General features: G+C 46.4%; 1 protein-coding gene across 2 annotated transcripts in view; it reads right to left on the reverse strand.

Annotated features, from left to right (window-relative positions):
* Positions 1-21,058, reverse strand: part of LENG8 (leukocyte receptor cluster member 8) — a 141,110-nt gene that overhangs the window by 117,117 nt on the left and 2,935 nt on the right. For both annotated transcript variants that reach the window (XM_086930261.1, XM_086930262.1), the window contains exons 2-3: positions 6,142-6,313; positions 2,071-2,169 (exon numbers count right to left, since the gene is read on the reverse strand). In XM_086930261.1, the coding sequence (XP_086786387.1) occupies positions 2,071-2,169; positions 6,142-6,313 (271 nt within the window). The remainder of the gene's footprint in view (positions 1-2,070; positions 2,170-6,141; positions 6,314-21,058) is intronic.

The following is a 21,058-nucleotide window of genomic DNA, read 5'->3' on the forward strand; positions in this document are numbered from 1 at the left end:
CCACTCTGGCCAAATTGCTAGAAAAATGCGTACAACTCCAACTGACAAAACACATTGAGCAGTTTGACCTCCTCAACCCTCACCAATCAGGATTCAGAGCAAAACATAGCACGGAAACGGCTATGACACACATAATTGATGACGCCCTCCAAATCCTTGATCACAACGAGTCCTGCCTCCTCATCCTCCTTGACCTCTCCTCCGCATTTGATACGGTCAAACACGAGAATCTACTGGAGCTGTTAAACAACAGAATGGGCATATCTGGGACGGTTCTCAAATGGTTCACTTCCTTTCTGCACAACCGGTCTCAGAAGTTCAAGATCAACGCATTGTCCTCGCCTGTGCCCGTAACACTAGGCGTCCCACAAGGCTCCTCCCTATCCCCCACACTGTTCAACCTCGTCATGGAACCACTCACCACCTTGCTTCAAGCATCATATGTACGCAGATGACACTCAGCTCTACCTCAAACTTCAATCCCCTGAAGACATCAAACTTTTGAATGCCACACTAAGAAACACTCAAGCATGGCTAGCCGACAATCACCTTAAACTAAATGCTCTGAAAACTGAGTTCCTTCTGATCTCACCTCCTGCGAAAAAGGCCATCACCCAAACCTGGCTCAATCATCTAACCGCACTAAATGTCCAGCCCACCATCGTGGACTCGGCGAAATCCCTTGGCATCACACTTGACTCCAATCTCGACATGCAGCAGCATATTAGCAAAGCAACCAAGGGTGCCAACTTCAAAATCAACACGCTGAGAAAACTCAAACCATTCCTACCACCCAAGGACTTCCGAACTGTTGTACAAGCCCTAGTCATTCCTCGCATAGACTACGGAATTGTGGCTCTCAGCGGGCTCCCCCTAACAACAACGGCGCCCCTACGAGCCTCCTTGAACGCGGCCGCAAGGCTCATCACTGGTTCAAGAAAACACTCGCACATATCCCCTGACTTAAAAGCCCTGAACTGGCTGCCGTTTGAAGCCAGAGTTCAGCTGAAAATTGCCTGTATGACACATTCGGCCGTACACCACAAGTCACCCAACTACCTCACTCACAAACTGACTATATCAGGAGGCTCGAGATCCAACAGAAGCACAAAGAATCTCCTCCTGAAACCTCGCAGATTCCGGAAGGAAAAAACATACAAACGCTCCTTCTCAGGAATGGCACCCAGGATCTGGAATGCACTCCCGCCAGAAACTAGGCTTATCCCCTCCTCTGTACTTTTCAAGAAAGAGGTAAAAGCCATCCTTATGGCTAAGTTCACCTGAACCCTATTGCTACTGGATCAATGACAGTACAGGGCTCCTAGTCTACCGGCTACCTGATTGCTTATCTATATTAGACTCTTCTACGACTGCTACTGGACCAAAATCATAGCACGGATGCCTTATTATTTGGTTTCCAGATTGTTTACTAGGGCTGTACACTGTGACCTGAGTGCCTTACTAACTTGCAATCCATTCACTACTGCCTATTATTCTGTTCTCAACAGTGTGTTTACTCACCCTCTGGGGTGCTATAATCTTACTTGAATCGTCATTGCATGGCTTCAATATTATTGCTTCTTGATTGTTATTAGTGTGCATACTCTTGTGCGAGTACTACCCTACTTTGCAACTCACTCCCTACCGAATATTACACTGTTTTCAACAGTTTGTTTTCCTACCTACTGTTTCTGTAAAGCGCTCTGATATCTGCAAAGATCTTGTTCGCGCTATATAAAACTTGACATTTTCAAAAGTAACATACTGCCTAAATAAAGTTACCTTAAAGAAAAAACTGCCAACACAAACAACAATAGTTTTGCCTATATTCATGACCAGGGCTTCCAATTCAGAATTTCTCTGGACCATCTTTGAGAGAACATTTTCCAACAGTATTATACTAGGCGTGTGGAGGGTATGAGAGCACAGCTTTGCAAATGAGTAATCTATACAGTGGATGTTGGCACAATGGTCACATTTGTGCCCACTGGTTTTCAACACATAAATGCTCCATCAAAACACACCAACAAAGACAGACATATTACCACTGGAAAGGACTAAATTACTCACCATGGGATAGTAATAGTTGTATGGATACTGGTAGTTATACTGTTGGTACCACTGGTAATACTGTTGCTGTTGCATAGTTGCCGGATCTCCAACTGGATACTTTGAAAAGGAGGCAAAGGAAGTGGTGATATTACATTTTTGACAGTAAGAAAATAGGTGAAATAAAGAACAGATATACAATTCTAATACCTCACCATGGGCAATGTAGTAAAACACAAGCCATTTCAAAACAATAAAGACGAAACATATGTGAAATGGAGAGTATAGGACCCATCCTGCTGAGAAAGCAGCACGCGACAGCCTAATGGATTTTAACAAGAACAAACAATGGACCATTAACCTCAGGCCAAAAAGAAGATATGAAAAATGAAAGCCTAATGCAGAGCCCTACATATCTAAATACAAGTGGAGCCAGTGGGCACTCCTGGATGGTTTCACTATTTTTAGCACCTCTGCTCTGAATAAGTTTGCCCCACAGTTCTTGACATTCCACTTATATTTAAATAGTTTCATATCAGAAGCCACGTTGACAATGTTGCTGTGACATGTACAACTGTCAATCCTGGGACTGTGGGACTTGTCTGACTTCTACTAGGAGGTATGTAAAAGCAGGGGAGTTAATGAACTGAGGTGCTAGATAGAAATAAAATAACGGGGGCTAAACGCTTCTGAATGGCCTGGAAAGTTTGTGCCATTCAGCTTTATTTTGGAGATTAAGCCGGTGTTGCCCTTCAATGAACGTGCCAATCATAAGTCCACTGGAGGTGCTCCATCTTATTATTGTGTTCATAGTTGTGCTCGAAGGGTTAAGATACCCAAAGTGAATCAACTTGAGTTGTGGTGGCTACTGCCCTATCAACCCATACTACGCATTGAATGGTAGCGGGGATCTGTAGTCAAAAAGAACATGCCCGTTTACATTTACTGTGTTGCGAGACTGCCTTCTAGCTTCCCTGGTTGAAGGTCTGTCCCTTCACCATAACCAGGGTGTCAGGCCTTCGATTTGTGAGGAACGTTTTCTCATGGACACAGATCAGAAAATCACACTAGTATGTAGTCTGGGTTCCTCCAGAATTGTGGGATGTCTCGGCTTCAGGTTTAGGTGTCTGAATAGCAGCTACACAGCAGACAAATGGTGAATGGATGCTACTTGATGTAACACCCTGCAGCAACTGCCCTTTACACGTGCTGGATCACCACAACCATTAGAAACTAGACAGCCTTTGGCACAGGACTCATTTCTTCAACATTTTCCATTTCCTCTACCAGTCTGAATGCTGGCTTTGAAGACTCCCACCCCAATAATGACAGACTTATGACTGCCTTCCAGCAATACGATACAAAAAGTCCCAGCACTCAGCAACTGATCAATACGATTTAGATTTGTAGTACCTAGGACCAGAGTAACCCTTGACTGACTGTACTGACCTAATCCTTTAGGTCAATAATAACAGAGTAATATCTTCTTACATTTTCAGATATGTCGACTTGCAGAAGACAGAACGAGGAAGCCTCCTAGGCCTAAGAAAAGTGTCCTTTTATTACAAGGCTTCTGAATTGGTATTATGTCCAGTCTGCACCACCATCAACTGTAAATTGATACTTGTATAGCGCACTACTCACCCGCAAGGGCCTCAAGGCGCTTGTACGAATACCGCTGTGGAACCCATCCTGGCTATCCCTGTGAGGCGTCCACTCCTGGGCACCCCCAAGGTGGAGGCCAGGCATCCATAGCGTTGTGGGGGCCGTTGTGGAGATTAAGCAAGCTATTGCCCAGAGTTGTAGAGTGGGACTCCAGGATTGGAATAGGCACCGAGGCGAGAATTATCAGGTCCGTGGAATTTTGAGCCCAAGACCCGCCGAGGCGGGGAATTGAACCCTGGTCCCGGGCTAGACCTCTGCATCAGGGTCTGCCGCTCTAATCATTGAGCCACACTTCTCAATCGCAACTTGCCGAATATTAAGTGCAGGCATTCAAGACAAATTCACTGGATCACCAGAAGAACAGCAAAAAGCACAATAGATTAAACTTTGGACATATTCCCAATTTCAATGAAACACTGCATTGAACGGCAAGACACCATTATTTGAGACTAATCAAAAAGGGGGAGACAAAAAAAAAAAAAAGTGTACCATAGGGGAAAAAAATCCATTATCTAATATCACGAAATTATACAACCACAGCTGGGCGCAAAGAAATCTGAGGTTTGCTTAAAAAAAACAAGCATTTGCAATGCAATAGGTCCCGCATTAGAAAAGTTGGAGTTATTGGTACTGTAAATGACAATTTTTTTATTTATGTGCTGGGTTTGCAAATCGGTACATTATTAGCTTGTTGTTTACAATGGCAATAGTAATAACTTGTGCAAATGTAACACCTATAGCATTTGTATTGCAATATGTGTTGTATTTACATGATGTAGATGTATTGATAGTACAAATAACTGATTAGAACATGAGAATAGAATAGGTATCTAAAGAAGTATGCGGTTGAAAGAGCAGTATATTAGCGCTGCAAAAGCAAACAAGTAGTTAAAGAAGGAAGTTTAGTAAATAAGTGAGAATAGTCAACATTTTAGTCATAACATTCAATGAATATTTCTTGAGTAATAGTTTAAATTGGTCAAAAAATTGTAGATATTTCGTGAAGGAGCTGTTTTGTGAAGCTTTTAACAGTCACACTGTAGCCTAAAGCATGAAATAAATAAACGTGGCATGGCGCCATATTGCACCAAAAACATGCTGTTTAAAAGCAGCCAGGGAAGTCCTTTTTTAAGGCTTTTAACACTTGCAGTGAATAAAAAAAGCACCCAAAGAATGACCCTGGCATGGCGCCAGCTTTCAGAAGAACACGCTGCATATTTACAACAGCAGATACAAACAAAAAAAAATAGCTACATTAATAGCTTTGTCATTTACAATGCCAATTAGGTCAGGGCCACTGGAATTTTGGGGCAGGAGAAGACCAAATTATGTGGCAGACTTGGCTAAATTATGCAGCAACAAAAGAGAGCACATTTTGTGACAGTATTACTTATTTTGTAATTTTAAACGGGTTAAAACTGGCTGGGCAAAGATTTAATCGAATTGGTCTCAGTTTAATACCCAAATACAGCAATAAGCAACAGAAAGTGGACTGGTCAACCTATGTTAATGGGTCTTTCACAGCGCTGCAACACTTTCCCACGTTCTTGGTAACTTTAGATCCATTTGATCTAGAATCTGCAGCATGCTATGGGTTATGTGGCAATTTGAAATATAATTATGCTGCAAACGAGTACAAATCCCTGCCCTGCGGCTGACAGTTTACGTATGGTTGTGGGAAAGAGCACTACCTGCTGCTAAGGCAAGCTATGCATCCAAATAGATCAGCCGTTCAAAGTGTTACATTTCTAATAATGCAAAGCCATCACTTTTGAATATTTTCATGTAGTGCCAAAGGTGAAAATTAAATCCATTAGTATCACTACTTCTGAATAGCAGTCATCAGCTACATATGAATATTGTCTGTGGTTGAGGTGATGACTGGTTCAGTTACAAAACCTTCCTGTACACCATAGTATTTTCCAAATACAAATAGAGTTGGGCCGAGACTAACTTTCTTATCAGTTTCACAACTGCTATAACGTATTATGAACTTCATGCACCAATAAATATATTGGGGTTCAAGGATCTCAGCCCACTAAAGAACAGCATAATCTAACAAATAACCCATCAGACTACCACAGACAACTCAACAGCCCTCAAAACCAAGAAGTCATACAACAAATAAAAAATAATGAAATGAAAACAATATAATTCTACAAGCAATAAAAGGGTCTCCTTAAAAAAAAATTAAGATGTGGTCATGTCGGTCTCAGTTTCAATACAAATGTTTCTTTGAAGTGGTCCCAGAGACATTTTTGCATTGTGTTAATCATCCTTGATGATGTATTGATTAACATATCTGCAGCAAGTTTCAGTGACAAGTTTAGAAAATTACTGCTATTCAATGCTGAGACGGTCTAATGATCCATCGTGTACCTCATCGCTGCAAAGCAACCCCTTGAAGATAAAAACATTCCACTTTACCTGTACGTTCTCCTGGCCTTCACAGGATTCGTTACTAACACCGGCAGTAGAGTTTGCTTTGCTGATGTTTGCCAGAGCCTGGCGGGCTTTTTCCCATTCCGGATTCTCCTGCATCTGAGCATCCATTCCATTCTCCATGGAGGCACCATTTCCCAAATTATAATGCTGAAGCCTTTATGTGAAAAAAAAATAGTAGATTACCAACTCCATCACACAAACTTTCCCCAACTATCATTAACTTGCTCTCGTTTCTCGTTTCAGATCGTCCCTCATCAAGCGGCCTTTAGCTCAGTTACAGGGAAAATCCACAATTTGGATTCCTGTATGAAGTGTTTCAGGACTCCAGACATCTATTGGGTAAAGGGTTGGCAATTAATATTGCCTTCGGAGATTAGAGTTTCCTAGTCAGCACATAATAGGAAGTCAGATTTTACAGATATCCAGGGTTAGAAATAAGATGCAGATGACAAAAAAACAACATTTCTCATGTATCCCTAGGAACATACGAATCAAAATGTCAAACTTCTCCAATAAAACAGACCTTTGAAAATATTTACACATCCCTTAACTAAGCAAATCTTTCATGAGGTAACCACAGAGTGGAGGGTTTACATACACTGCTTCAACTAGAATCTAGGCTTTCACACGTTGATTTGAAAAATACGGATTCTACTGTAAAACCAGGGCCTGCTGGTTTAAATCATAAATTACATGAGGTGCACGGATTAGATTTGAATTCACATGTTCTCATACTCTCAACATGTTCTAAACTCACCTGAATAATCTACACACACACACACACACACACACACACACACACACACACACACACACAGTAAAGGATAATACGAAACCAAATCATACTTATGCTGGTGGTTCTTCAGAACAACCTTGAGCCTGAAATGTCTACGTTTCTCAAAGCTTACACTTTAAGATAATCAAATACAGACCCATTCATAACTTTAGAGGAAGCAGTAAGAGAGAAGGACTCGTGATCAGGCTACCCTACAAACATTCTGCGCATGCCCCCAATACACACATGTATGAGGATCAAAGGACAAGCCTGGTAGACTGATTTTAGGAGCCCCAATACTAAAGGACGATTGAATGCAAGGACCTTGTGATATGCTCATTTCGTTGGACTTTCTCCAAGGACCGAAGAGAGGGAAATTGGGCAAGCTGCACTAGATCTGCTGGAACAAGATGAATGCTCTGTTCTAATGAACAAGTCATGTAAACTAGCTCATGTGTAAAGCTGAGGGGCTAGACATTCACAGTTCTGCATCTGTGGGGAGGAGATGCAAAACACCAGTGTCTCCCACTATTCCTTGAAACACTCAATGCCAGCATAACCGATAGATGTTCCTAGTTCAGTGGTGGTTGAATCGTGAACAACAACCAGGAAATCCATAGAAAATTCCAGCAGGGTAGAAAACATGACTGCAAGATAATCAAAATCAATGACAGTCCATTTCTACAGGCTATCAGAATTAATTTAAAAAACGGACTGTATAAGATTCTTGGTTTCAGATTTCCATGCATGAAAGTCATGCCGTCAGTTTCCAAATCCCATATGAACAATCGAGAAGTGATGTATTCATACTTTGTTGAAGGGGGCTATAAAAAGGTACTCTGACTAAATATATGTTGATCAAGATGCAACGACTGCTCTGCCAATAAACTGCATTTGGTCAATTACACACTGATTTCCCCCTGGGACACACCCGATCGTAATCTGTTGAGCAGGCCGTCAAAGGTAACCAACTGTCTCTTGTACTGTGGAAGCATCCATAAACAAGCATTTACAATGCAATGGTTTTGCCTTTGTTAAAGTTAGAGCTATTGGCATTGCTCTTGACATTTTTATTTATGTTTTTTTAACATAAATAAATGGCATTGTCATTTACAATGCCAATAGCTTAATCTCTCGCAAATGCCACACACAAACACCCACAGAGAGCCCCCCCCCACACGCACAGAGCCCCCCCTACACACACAGCCACACAGAGCCCCCCCACACACACAGCCACACAGAGACCCCCCCCACACAGAGCCCCCACACCCACACAGAGCCCCCCTGTCCTGTCCCAGTAGCAGTCCCAGGTGGTGTCCCGTGTAGACGTACCCTTCCCGGAATCTGGTCCCCATACCTGAGCGTTCCCATGTCTGAAGTTCTTCCCGAACCCTGATCTAGGTAAATATGATAAATAGGGATTAACCATATGTTTTCAATGTTTTCAGGTGTACGTGCCTAACCAATATTTGCTTCCTCCTAGGAAATGTCATTATATGTTTTCCTGCATATTATAACTTTTGAGAATCCATCAGTGCCGGGGTATGGGACCCAGGCTAAAGTCGGCCTGTGGAGGACTATGATGCAATCTTGCTTGCCCCAAAGATAAGGCTGTTTCATGCTAAGTACAAACCGGCGGAAGCGCTCTCCCATTTTCCCAGCTAATGGACCTCCAAACACAACCATTTCGGCACAACAAAGGAAAGAGGCAACTTCTTGATAAAGAAAATACCCTAGGTGGTCGAGGGCACACCCACTGCATTGCAAATGTAAAAAAACGTATGGGGACAGGAGGGGGCCCAAATACAATGGTGTGATTAATTTATATTCACATACTGCAGGGTGCATGAAGAACGCAAAATCGGTAGCAACCGGTTCCTTAATGTATTGCGCCTTTTTCAACAGGATATGGGCGTTACATTCCTTTTGTCAATTTACCCAAAAATTCAACCGGGCGCCGGTAAATACACAGCAGCTGAAGATGTATTATTTTAAAATGCACAGATTGGATTATTATGCCGAAGTTTTCCTTTAAAGAGTACTAAAGGCGAGAATTATCATAATTTGTTCGGCCTCATTTGAGTTTTAAAAATGCACAAAATCCTTCACCAGAGAAAAATAGAACTTTCACACAATGTCCTCCAAAGTAAAATATAAATTGTCAGGTTATGAAAATATATCACCCGAACAAAAAGTTATTAATTCCGTAAACATGCTACTCTTGCATATCTGATCAAAGGTACTTGCTTTACGTAATACAATTCTAAAGAGCAGCAAACTGTATGTATGGCCAGTTTTATAGTTCGTTAAACTTCAAATTCAATTAAGTTGACTAACATTGCAAGCGCCACGGAAGGACTCGACAGTATTCGTGCTGCAGAAAAATAATCAGCAGCCCAGCCTCACATAAGGATTTCCTGTTTCCATCACTCGAGGCGCATTGACCCCGCTGCATACATTTTTGTAATATAGATCTTTCCTCCAAAATTGGGCTGCTGCGGAACTTGGAAAGGGATAATTCCATTAGACAAAACGTTATTTGTTTCAATCACAGAAAGTTACACTTATTTTACAGAGTTTAGAAGAAATGGCTCAGTGTGCGGTTGTTTTCAAGCATACAGAGAAAGTACATTAATGGCGTATGTATACAAGTACTGGGAAAATATTTGCTAAATGTTTATTTTAGCATTTCTGTAAGAGCTTTCCTGCCTAATTTTCTTGCCTCTCGGGTCGTTTGCTTCCATGTGTCTAAAGCCAGGTTTCAACGATTCTGACTTCTCCACCCTCTTTGAGCTTTTATTCCTTAAATGTATGAGTTTTAGAGAAAAGAGGGACTATAATGACACAAAGGAAGACAGAAGGAAACACGGTCAAAAAGTGTCCATGTGTGATAACTTTAATCAATCCTGATATGGTAGTCAACAGAACTTTGCATGTTGGGACTTGTAGTTTCGCTTTTAACATCGCACTGTGTCAATATTTAAATGCGAAAATGCTACAGGCTAAAAAGGTTCACTGGCACCGCCGCATATAATAGTGGGCATCTAACCCGCATGCACACACTTGTCGCCTCTTTAGACGCACTTGGTTGTGTTGAGGAGGCATTAAACGTGAGTTGAAGGGAGGGGGATCTCCCCCACCCCCTCTGCCAACTGGACGCAGCAGCCCAAGAGACACACGTGGCCATCTTCTCTCCATACACTTTGCTTTACAAATTAACCAGGGCGGGGTCACATGCGTTGGGAGATTACGCCCCCTGTCCCCAAGTACTCAAAACACACACTGCCAGGACCGACCTTAAGAAAATATTGATGCAAACGCAGATTGTAGCGAATGCATCTGATGTTCCATCACACGTCAAGTCAAGTCAAGTCAAAGAATTTATATAGCGCACTACATACCCAGAGGGTCTCAAGGCGCTTAGGGAGGGGAGGAGGATTACTTGTCAAATATCCACGTTTTAAGTTGCTTTCTGAATGCTAGGTGGTTCTGGGTAAGGCGAAGGTAAGTGGGGAGTGAGTTCCATGTTTTAGCTGCCAGGTATAAGAAGGATCTGCCTCCCATGGTGGTCTTGTTGATGCGAGGTACAGTGGCGAGGGCTTGGCTGGAAGAACGTAGTTGGCGGGAGGGGGTGTAGAAGGACAGTCGTGAGTTGAGGCATTCTGGTCCGATGTCGTAGAGTGATTTGTGTGCGTGGGTTAGCAGTCGGAAAGTGATCCTCTTATTGACGGGTAGCCAGTGGAGGTCTTTCAGGTGACCAGAGATGTGTTCGTTACGCGGGATGTCTAATATGATCCTGGCTGAGGCGTTTTGGATTCGTTGGAGTTTCTTCTGGAGTTTAGCGGTAGTACCTGCGTAGAGGGTGTTTCCGTAGTCCAGTCGGCTCGTGACCAGAGCATGGGTGACTGTTTTTCTGGTTTCGGTGGGGATCCAGCGAAATGTTTTTTTGAGCATGCGAAGAATGTTGAAGCAGGATGAGGATACGGCGCTGACTTGTCTGTTCATTGAAAGTGAAGAATCCAGGATAACGCCTAGGTTCCGTGCGTGGTCTGTCGGGATGGGTGCTTTTCCAAGGGCTTCCGGCCACCAAGAGTCTTCCCATGCAGAGGGGGAAGTACCTAAGATGAGGACTTCTGTTTTATCTGAGTTCAGTTTCAGACGGCTGTGTTTCATCCATTCGGCAACTTCTTTCATTCCTTCGTGTAGGTTAGTTTTGGCAGGGCTGGGGTCATTGGTGAGAGAAAGGATCAGTTGAGTGTCATCCGCGTAAGAGATGATGTTGAGGTTGTGTTGGCGGGCGATGGCCGCGAGGGGGCTCATGTATACGTTGAAGAGGGTGGGACTGAGTGAGGATCCTTGTGGAACGCCACAGATGACTTCAGTGGCCTCGGACTTGAATGGTGGAAGGCTGGGTTCTTCCGGTGAGGAACGAGGTGATCCATTCAAGTGCTTTTCCTTGTATTCCGATGTTTCTGAGGCGTTGTAAAAGGGTGCTGTGGCAGACTGTGTTGAAGGCTGCAGAGAGGTCGAGGAGGATGAGTGCGACTGTGTCTCCATTGTCCAGTAGAGTTCGAATGTCGTCTGTTGCTGCGATGAGGGCGGTCTCAGTGCTGTGTTTTGTTCGGAAGCCAGACTGTGAGGAGTCGAGGGATTTGTTGGCTTCGAGGAAGGCGGCGAGCTGGTTGTTGACAGCTTTCTCGATGACTTTGGCCGGGAAAGGAAGGAGCGAGATGGGGCGGTAATTTTTGAGTTCGGTGGGGTCCGCTGTGGGTTTTTTCAGAAGGGCGGTGAGTTCAGCGTGTTTCCAGCTTTCCGGGAAGGTGGCGGAGTTGAAGGAGCAGTTGATGACGTCTCGGAGGTGCGGTGCTATGGCGGAGTCTGCTTTGTTGAAGATGTGGTGAGGACATGGGTCTGTGGGGGATCCTGAGTGGATGGAGTTCATCAGGCGGATGGTGTCCTCAGTGGAGATTGGGTTCCAGTCGTTAAGGGTGTTCAAGGGGGGAGAATGTTCAGCATATGGTTGGGTGGGATGGTCTCCGGGTTGGTTGTCGAAGCTGTTGTGGATGTCTGCAATTTTGTTGTGGAAGAATAAAGCCAGGGAGTCGCAGAGGGCTTGAGAGGGGGTGATGTCATTGGAGTTGGCCGAGGGATTGGTGAATTCCTTGACGATGTTGAAGAGTTCCTTGCTGTTGTGAGCGTTGTTGTCTAGTCGATCCTTGAATGCTGTTTTCTTGGCCTTTCGGATTAGTTGGTGGTGTGTGCGGGTGGCGTTTTTGAAGGCGTCCTTGGTGCTAGTGGTTGGGTCTTTTTTCCAGGCCTTTGAGGGAGCGGCAGAGTTTCTTGGACTTCTTAAGGTCATCGTTGAACCAGGAGGCCTTCTTGCTGCCAGGTTTGCGTTGACGTTTTTTCAGTGGTGCTAGGATGTCGGCGGTGTTGGATAACCATAGGGTGAAGTTGGTGGCGGCTTGGTCTGGGTTAGAAGAGTGGGCTGGGGTGTTTAGAAGGAGCGATGAGGAGATCTGGTCGATGGTGATTTTGTTCCAGTTTCTTTGCAGAGTTGGTTGGGGGTGGTTGATGGGTTTCGGCTTGTTGTAGGTGAAGTGAACGCAGCTGTGGTCAGTCCAGAGGAGATCCGTAGTGTGGCTGAAGGAGACATGATTGCTGGAGGTGAAGATAGGGTCGAGTGTGTGACCTGCGATGTGGGTGGGGGAAGTGACCAGTTGTTTAAGTCCGAGGTTGGCGAGGTTGTCCAAGAGGATGGTGGTGTTGCGGTCGTTGTTCTTTTCAAGGTGAAAGTTGAGGTCTCCCAGAAGGATGTAATCTTTGGAGGGGAGCGCGTGTGGAGTGATGAAGTCCGTGACGTCTTCACTGAATTTTGCGCGGGGTCCTGGTGGTCTGTAGAGGAGGGTGCCTCTGAGTGTGGTCTTGGGGTCGATGTGGATCTGGAAGTGAAGGTGTTCAGAGTTGGCGAGGTTGACGTCAGAGCTGGTTGAGATGTGGATTGATTTTTTATGGACGATAGCGATTCCTCCTCCTGTGTGGCCGGTACGGTCCTTGCGTGTGATCTTATATTATTCAGGGATGGCAATGGTGATGTCTGGGGCGGAGGAAGCGTTCATCCATGTTTCTGTTAGGAAGGCGACGTCTGGAGAGATGGTGTCTAGTAGATTCCATAGGTCAATGGCGTGTCTGTGGACCGATCGGGTGTTGAGAAGGATGCATTGTAGGTGGTTGGGATCGGGAATCTGTGGTGTGGTCGTAGCGGAGATGTTGTCGGTGCCGCTGAATTTGCAGGAGTAGCAAGAGAAAGGTCCATGGGTGTGTCCAGGAGCGGCTTGGACGCAGTTGAGGGCGCGACCGGGGTTAAGGGCTAGGAGGGTGGCGGCATCGTAGGTAATGCGGGAGGGCTGGGCAGCGCGAGGGGCAGGGGGTCTGGCGCTGGGCGCGGTCCAGGCGCGGACGGGCGTAGACGGGCTTACCTTTGGCGCACCTTCGGCGCGGCCGAAGCGCGTGGACGCTGCACGTGGGGGCATTGGCCATAAATGGATGGTGGAGGGGGCGGAGCGTGGGAGGGTCAGCTGGGGGGCGGGATCAAGGTGTGGAAGGTGGTGTGGGACGTCACAGCAGACAAAATGGCAGCAACAATAACAAATGCTGCGAGGGGCACGTCGAAATTGGCCAAGATGGAGCGTTCAGGGGACAAATAATGCACAAGTTTCTAGTGGTACAAAGCGCTAAGGTAACGATGGGGGCGCTATGGATTGTGCAAGCAGATAATACACAGAGCCCAAAGCGAGGGAATTAAAAAAAGCAGGAAGCGAGGTAAAGCCCACAGCAATTAATACACAGACAGTGAGGTGAACCAAAGCCCCGCAGTGCGCTACGTACACCCACCTTAGTATCATCCAAGCACCTCAAGGCTGCCGACATCAGTAGCAACCGGTTATTCACAAACGTCAGCATACTACCATAATTACACCCTTGTGTTCCTGATACTGTACGGAGTAAAGGAGGCTGCGTAGGGTTCAAGACAGGATCACAGACACTCAGCAGAACATTACACACCTCAGCAGTAACAACAGACACTCACCTGCTCTTCCTGGAGCAGCAGAGGGAGCTCGACTAGGCACAGATGCTCCGGTAAATTCCAGTGCGTGGAGGGAGTTCAGTTGACTGCATCAGTCTGTCCGCGCTTCACCCGCCTGCCCTACCCCGGCTGCTCTTAGCGCCAGCAGGAGTTTTGACCCCTGCGGATCACCCTCTTCCCCCTCTCTCTGCCTGCTGAGCTTCACTGGGGCGTTACCGGCCGCCGGGCCGGCTTCTCCTCCGTGCTGGGGAGATTCAGTAAGAGGTCAGCCCACTGTCTGTCCTCCTGTGCCCCGTCCCACGTTGCACTAGGCTCAGTAGGAGGCCACGTTGCGTCTGTCTATCTTCCCTCCTCTGTTGCCCAGCACCAGGACCTCTGAGGCAGCAACAGCTTCGCATATCACAGGTGCATTCTGGTACACGTGGTCCAGCTGCTCGCTGTTAAAGCCTCGGTACACCTGGCAGAGGCGAGGCTGCAAAGTTGGACATTGGACAACACAGCGTATTGGTGTCACCCGGTACGGTCCGCACCCCCCAAGTGACGCCACTGCTACTACCGTGGGCTGACAAAGGAGAAATCGTACAAGTTCTACTTAGGACTTAATTTCCGTTACGTCTTTTTGTTAAGAGTGGCAACACAGGCTATACATTTGATATTGTAGAGCGTGTTGATTGTTGGCACAGAATTGAGACGCCTCCGGCCCCCTCATATACCCTCTACTAGCCCTTTGACCCTCCTACATTCTCATTTCCTGCCTACCACCTACAACCACGTTAAGGGCTCTTCTCTTGACATTGTGATGAGTGCCAGCGTGGAGGGATGAGTGGCGCTAGGACTATCTCTGCAAGCATGTAAGTCGGTGTCACAGAGAACAAACTCATCAGTGACACACACAAGTTTGCAGTCTGGTGCAAAGTACGATACTGCACAGCATGTTTACAGCTAGAACGTCAGATAAAGTAGGTTTAATGGCCATTTATAACTTCAGACCGATAACCAGCAAAGGAGACAATTTCATGTGCAGCAGCTGGATCGAGGGAATCGACTCGAAACGACAGAATGGTCGGAAAGGTTTTGTAGCACACGCACAGGGGGGGCGGGCGGGAATGGACGGCGGGAAGGCAGAATGGTCGTAAAGGTTTTGTAGCACACGGACAGCGGGAGGGAATGGTCGGACGGAAAGGTTTTGTAGCAGGGGGGGGCGGGAATGGACGGCGGGAAGGCAGAATGGTCGTAAAGGTTTTGTAGCACACGGACAGGGGGGGAGGGGAGGGAATGGACGCCCTGCTGACTGATAACGATCCGCATAGGAACACGCTTGCACAGTAACATCAATGCAACCAAAGAAGAGCAGCATAACAAAATAAGCAAACACTGACTCATATGGAACGGACACACAGAGAGGGGGGGGGGGGGTGCGGGGGCGGGAACGGACACACAGGTAGCGTTTACAGCTAGAACGTCAGATAAAGTAGGTTTAATGGCCATTTATAACTTCAGACCGATAACCAGCAAAGGAGACAATTTCATGTGCAGCAGCTGGATCGAGGGAATCAACTTGAAGCGACAGAATGGTCGGAAAGGTTTTGTAGCACACGGACAGGGGGGGGGGGGGGGGGGGGGGGGGGGGGCGGGAATGGACGGCGGGAAGGCAGAATGGTCGTAAAGGTTTTGTAGCACACGGGCGGGGGCGGGAATGGACGCCCTGCTGAATGATAACGATCCGCATAGGAACACGCTTGCACAGTGACATCAATGCAACCAAAGAACAGCAGCATAACAAAATAAGCAAACACTGACTCATATGGAACGGACACACGGAGAGGGGGGGGTGCGGGGGCGGGAACGGACACACGGGTAGAGGGAGGGAGCCTCCCCTAGCCCCAGCAAACAAAGCACTCACCTGGACTTCGTTCCGGGGCCGAGGCGGGACCTGCTCTCCACTCCTCCTCCTCCCGATGACATGGCGGAGGCTCGGCCGGCTGGGCCAATCCCAGCGCGGCCCTGGCTGTAGACCGACGGCTGCTTCCTTCGGCAGGAAGGCAGGTGTCGGTTCAATGCAGGACCAGATTCGGGGGCGTTCCCGAGAACAGGCTTTCGGCTGACGTAGCCAAAAGCCAAAAATTCTCGGGAACGCCCCCGAATCTGGTCCGAGATTGACGGACGGAGCCCTCTCCCAATGGCTAGCCTCCATTTATGGAGCTAGCCAATGAGAGGAGAGGGCGTATTCCCGACCCCACACACACACACACACACATCAAAAGGTTTTTTGGCGCATGCGTACTGAAGTACGCATCGCCAGTCAAAACCTAAAAAGCTGCACTATGAAAGCACTAGCCGATAGTCTGGGTGAAAGCCTAACTGGAATAAGTTATAACCCACATGGCCACGGTCTGACTTTGCTAGACTATGAAAGAATACAGACAAATGATGACAGGGTATTTGCTAGATACATGATAACATTGGCTGTGCTCTGAGTTCGGTGAACTAGTCAAATATCTAGAACTGCTTTGCAGTGGTCTTACAAGGAAATGGAGGATGACGACATGCCCAAAAAGTGAAGTATGTGAATTAATGGAAAAGCTAAAACAGACACGGCATTGGAGGAAACCAAACCATGGACAACCATTTTTAAAGCAATCTAAAAATATCAAAAATAAATTGTAACATTAAACAAGCATTTACAATGCAACGGTTTCGCCTATGGAAAAGTTAGAGCTATTCTTCCAGCAAGTATTTATTCAAAAGCAACATTTTTGGGGGCAAAGAGAACGAAACTTCTAAACACTTTCAAGGCCTACCACTAAATAATTGCATATTATTACATTTAATGGCGCTTTAAAGTAAACCCGTTCACGAGGACAAAGAAAAACGATTTCTCACGAACTGTTCACAAAAATAAACAACTTAGTTCATTCAGTCATCTCGGAGTCAATATGCACCGCCAAAACTACCCTCTTTCCCCTGTCGCCTCCCGACCCAACAAACAGAAGCTGTGTCAGGCTCAGTGATTTAAAGCAGCCTAATGAGCTCACCTGTAGGAGGGAGGCGGGCTCGGCATCTCATTGGCCAGTCAGGGCTGGACAAGCCGCGAAACAGGCACCCCTCCCTGCCTGCGTAAGCCTCGCGGCGTGGGGGAAGCGGACTCGTATGACGTGGGCACGGCTGGTAGTTTGTCATTATCCTTTTCTTTATTACAATTTTGCATTGTACTGAAAAGTAACCACACCCAGCTCCTTGCTTGGATAGAATCAATATCCATAAAAGGAATACATTTTTTATTCAAAGACGAGCAGTCCAGTCATCAACAGGTTTCTGATTTAAGTACTGCTGCATTATGATTTTCATAGTTCTGCTTTCGAATTAAGAGTGTTGTTGACAATCCGAAATGTAGTAGCCAACACATCGTTAAGTGGGAACGAATCTAGGATTTTGCTCGGCTGAATAGACTGGTGTCAGTGCTCCCATGGTGAATTCCTCCCCTATCGTCTTTTACCTCGACCACCCCCTGTTCCTCTTACCCAGGCGATTGTCCGCTTTTCAGTCTGCTGTGGTGTTTGCTGTAGGCAGTATGCAGACTTGACTTTTGGCCAGCCAATGCTCGGGTGACTATTGCTGCATAGTTGGATGGCCATGATCCACAGACTTAATCAGTTGCAAGCGAAATTTACCGCCAAGTCGCTCTGGGTCTACGTGCGCTCCGCCTCCGGCTCCTGCTCCCTCAGGTGTATCGACCTCACATTTTGCTCTGCCCCCGATATGGCCCCAAGGACAGCCTCTAAGACTGCATCAGCAGCAGCGAAGACACGCGGTATCACACGCATTGCCGGTCCCGGTGATTCCGATGGAAAGGAGCCGTCAGCTGCCAGCGGGGGTGCTGAGAAGGTCGCGGTGCCTATCGGCACTACAAAGCCTGTTTCTGCGGTTTCTTTGAAAGGCAAGCGGACTGTCCCGCAGCTGTTACGTTGGCGGTCTTTGAAAGGGAAAGTGCCCCCCCGAGGTCAGTGGTATCCGAGTGGGAGAGAAGCTGGCTGATCCATTGAAAGTGATTAAACACCGTCTTGTGAAGGAGGGGGAGGGATTACCTGTATGTTCACCAGTACCAGCCCAAGTCTCGGCTCCCAGTCATGACGAGGACAGTAGTATGGGGACTGTCCCTTTGGATTCATCGATGACCGATTTAGCGATCTTGCCAAGTCTCTCCAGTGTGAGTGATGCCTCAGTGACTGGCGGTAATGCACAGTTGGGGGGCTGGGGACATCCCTGCTGCTAACAAGGAGCAATGGGAGCTATGCTGGTTCTGTTACTCTCGAACAATGCATTATGGGATCAGTAGTTCAGTTGAACACCCAACCTCCCTCCCACCCTGAAATAAATCATAAACTGCAGGCTGTTCTACTGGATTCTTTAACAGAAGCCACAGCTGACTCAAAGGAGTCCGAGGGAACGCAGCTTCCCTAATTTGAATCTGTGAATGTCATATCGCCCCTCCTCCCGCAGCTCGCCACAACACAGTTTAATTCAAAAACCCAACATGTAGTACAATCTTCCGAGGCTTCACACACAACTCACCCCCCCCCCTCCCCAGGAGCACCGGGTCAGGTGTCCGTTTCTGCAGCCGGCTCGCTCGCTCCCCTGTTCTCACATCCAGCCCCGCACGGTCGTCCTCTAAACCCCTTTCTTCAGTAAGTAAACGAACTCAAACATGAAACCTCGCGCCTGCCTCCTAGGTTTGAAAAGTCACTTTTGCCGAATCCGCGTGCACCTCCGGTTAGTAGCGATGGCGAGATGTTGGCTTCCTCTACTTCTCCCCAGGGCAATAGAAACTGGCTTTCATAGACATAGTGAAAGGACTCCTGCACAGAGCGAAACACTGTGATACTTTATTTATGCGTTTTCATACTGAGTTCAACAGCTACTGTGAAATGCCGCAGCCCGAGTCACATGAAGGAAAATATTCCTTTTGCTACGGGCCAACAATATTTCTCGCATAAGTCATTTAATTAAACAACGTTTAAAAATTGAGCCATACAAACGTAAACGTAGTATTTTTTTAAGATTTTTGCTTTTCGGTTTGCTGAACATTTAAGTAACATCAACAAAACGTTTTATGTTTCTATAGCAAGTTAATGAATTAATCAAAGATGGCTCCGAATTGTCTACATTTGTCAACTGTGAATACAATTAAAAATTGACCTGAGGTGAGGGCTGGAAGCTGCCAGATGAAACGCCCACCGAATGCCATGACGAAAAAGCGGCGGGACTTAAAAAAAGTCACGGAAACGCCCCCGAATCGCGTTCCGAGGGGAAAGAATGATTGACAGCCAATGTCTTCCAATGGCTAGCCTCCATTTATGGAGCTAGCCAATGAAAGACAGAGGCGGGACTAAGCTCAAACTGTAGGAAACAAAAGCTTTCGCCTGGGCGGAGCACTGCGTGCTCCAGCCACAGGTCGAAACCTAAAAAAGAGATGTCCGCTACAGCGAACCAGTTATAAAGATGGCACTGGGGCTCAAAAGAGGGACGAAGAGCTCAGTCAGCTGCCCTTCAAGAATCACAACACATACATCCCCTAACCTGTTCAACATATAAGGGTATTTGGGGAATGGATGAATAATGCATGACTAGCCCGCTACTCTGTCAAAGGGTGAGCACTGAGGAGGTTCACAAAATGAAAAGTAACAACAGCCTCTGTTGAGGCTACAGGTACAGCCTCTGTTGAGGCTACAGGTACAGCCTCTGTTGAGGCTACAGGTACAGCCTCTGTTGAGGCTACAGGTACAGCCTCTGTTGAGGCTACAAGTACGCAACTCAAAAGCAGATATTCTTTGCACCACACTTCTATCAATACTAGTTGACAGTTCCAGGATGCAGAGATGCGAGGGCTATCTGAGGAAGTGTCTATTTGGTTAAATTGAGTCAAATTTCAGAGACAGAACAAACGCCATGCACGGACAAATGCTTCAGGTTATTTTTTAAGTTTAAACACTAAGTGACTGATCTGAGCATTAGAGCCTGAAGGAACATGCATTTTCAATGCAATAGGTCTTGCATTTGCGAGCGTTTAAGTTATTGCCATTGTAAATGACATGCCTTTTGTGTTTTTAATGCAACACATACATAAAAGGCAGTCATTTTTAATGCCAATAGCTCAAACTCTAGCAAATGCGAGACCACTCTAATGGCGCTGCACCCCTTTCTTTAGACGCTGCTCTCCGCATGCATATTACAGCGAACAGTGGCTAAAGAAAGAGGCATGGCTAACATTAAAGTGAAAGTACGTATTGGGAGTTTTCCCTCAAAGCGAAAAATTTATTTAAAAAGGTTTTGTGGCGTGGCTGCTATAGTGAGAGCAGAACGTGCTATAAATATTGGATCTTTCCCCAACAAGGGGAGAAGGAGTCCTTAGTCAAAGGGCACAAAGGACAGGGGGCTAGGCAGACTAGCAGGCAAGGTGAGAGATTCAGGGGAGAGTGGATAGGAGCTAAGAGCTAGGGCGGAAGAGTACTAAATGGGAACAAATTTAATTAATGAGTTATTATATAGCGCTGGCTCGACCCGATAGAATCAGAGCGCTTTACATGAGGGACAATAATGTTGCAAATTACATCAGTTAAAAGTTACATAAGGATCAAGAAAAGCATGTAAAGAACACAGCGGACAAGGTGAATGGAGCAGGAAGGGTAAGGGGATAGGATAAAGGGGTAGGATTAAGACAGGACATAGAGATCAGGAGAAAATAGTTACAAAAGATACCAGAAAACAACTTTTTGGGAGCATACCAGAAAAGGAAAATGGGGTGAGGAAAGGCAAGGGTGTGAGGGCAAAAGGGGTAGTGTATAGGTACAGCGGGATGCAAAGGGAAAGTTTGTCCAAGATCCGGCTGGGTAGGTGACGGCAGAGGGGGAATCCGTGGCCCATCTCCTCTTCAACTATCAGGTAGCTCCACCGGACATCGGCCAAATGGCTAGGCCTCAACAGAAAAACATTAAAGGGAAAGAGGGAGAGAAGAAGGGAGCGTAGAGGGGGAAGGGTAG

The sequence above is a fragment of the Lissotriton vulgaris genome, chromosome 7 (genome assembly GCF_964263255.1).
Source record: "Lissotriton vulgaris chromosome 7, aLisVul1.2, whole genome shotgun sequence".
Taxonomy (NCBI): Eukaryota; Metazoa; Chordata; class Amphibia; order Caudata; family Salamandridae; genus Lissotriton; species Lissotriton vulgaris.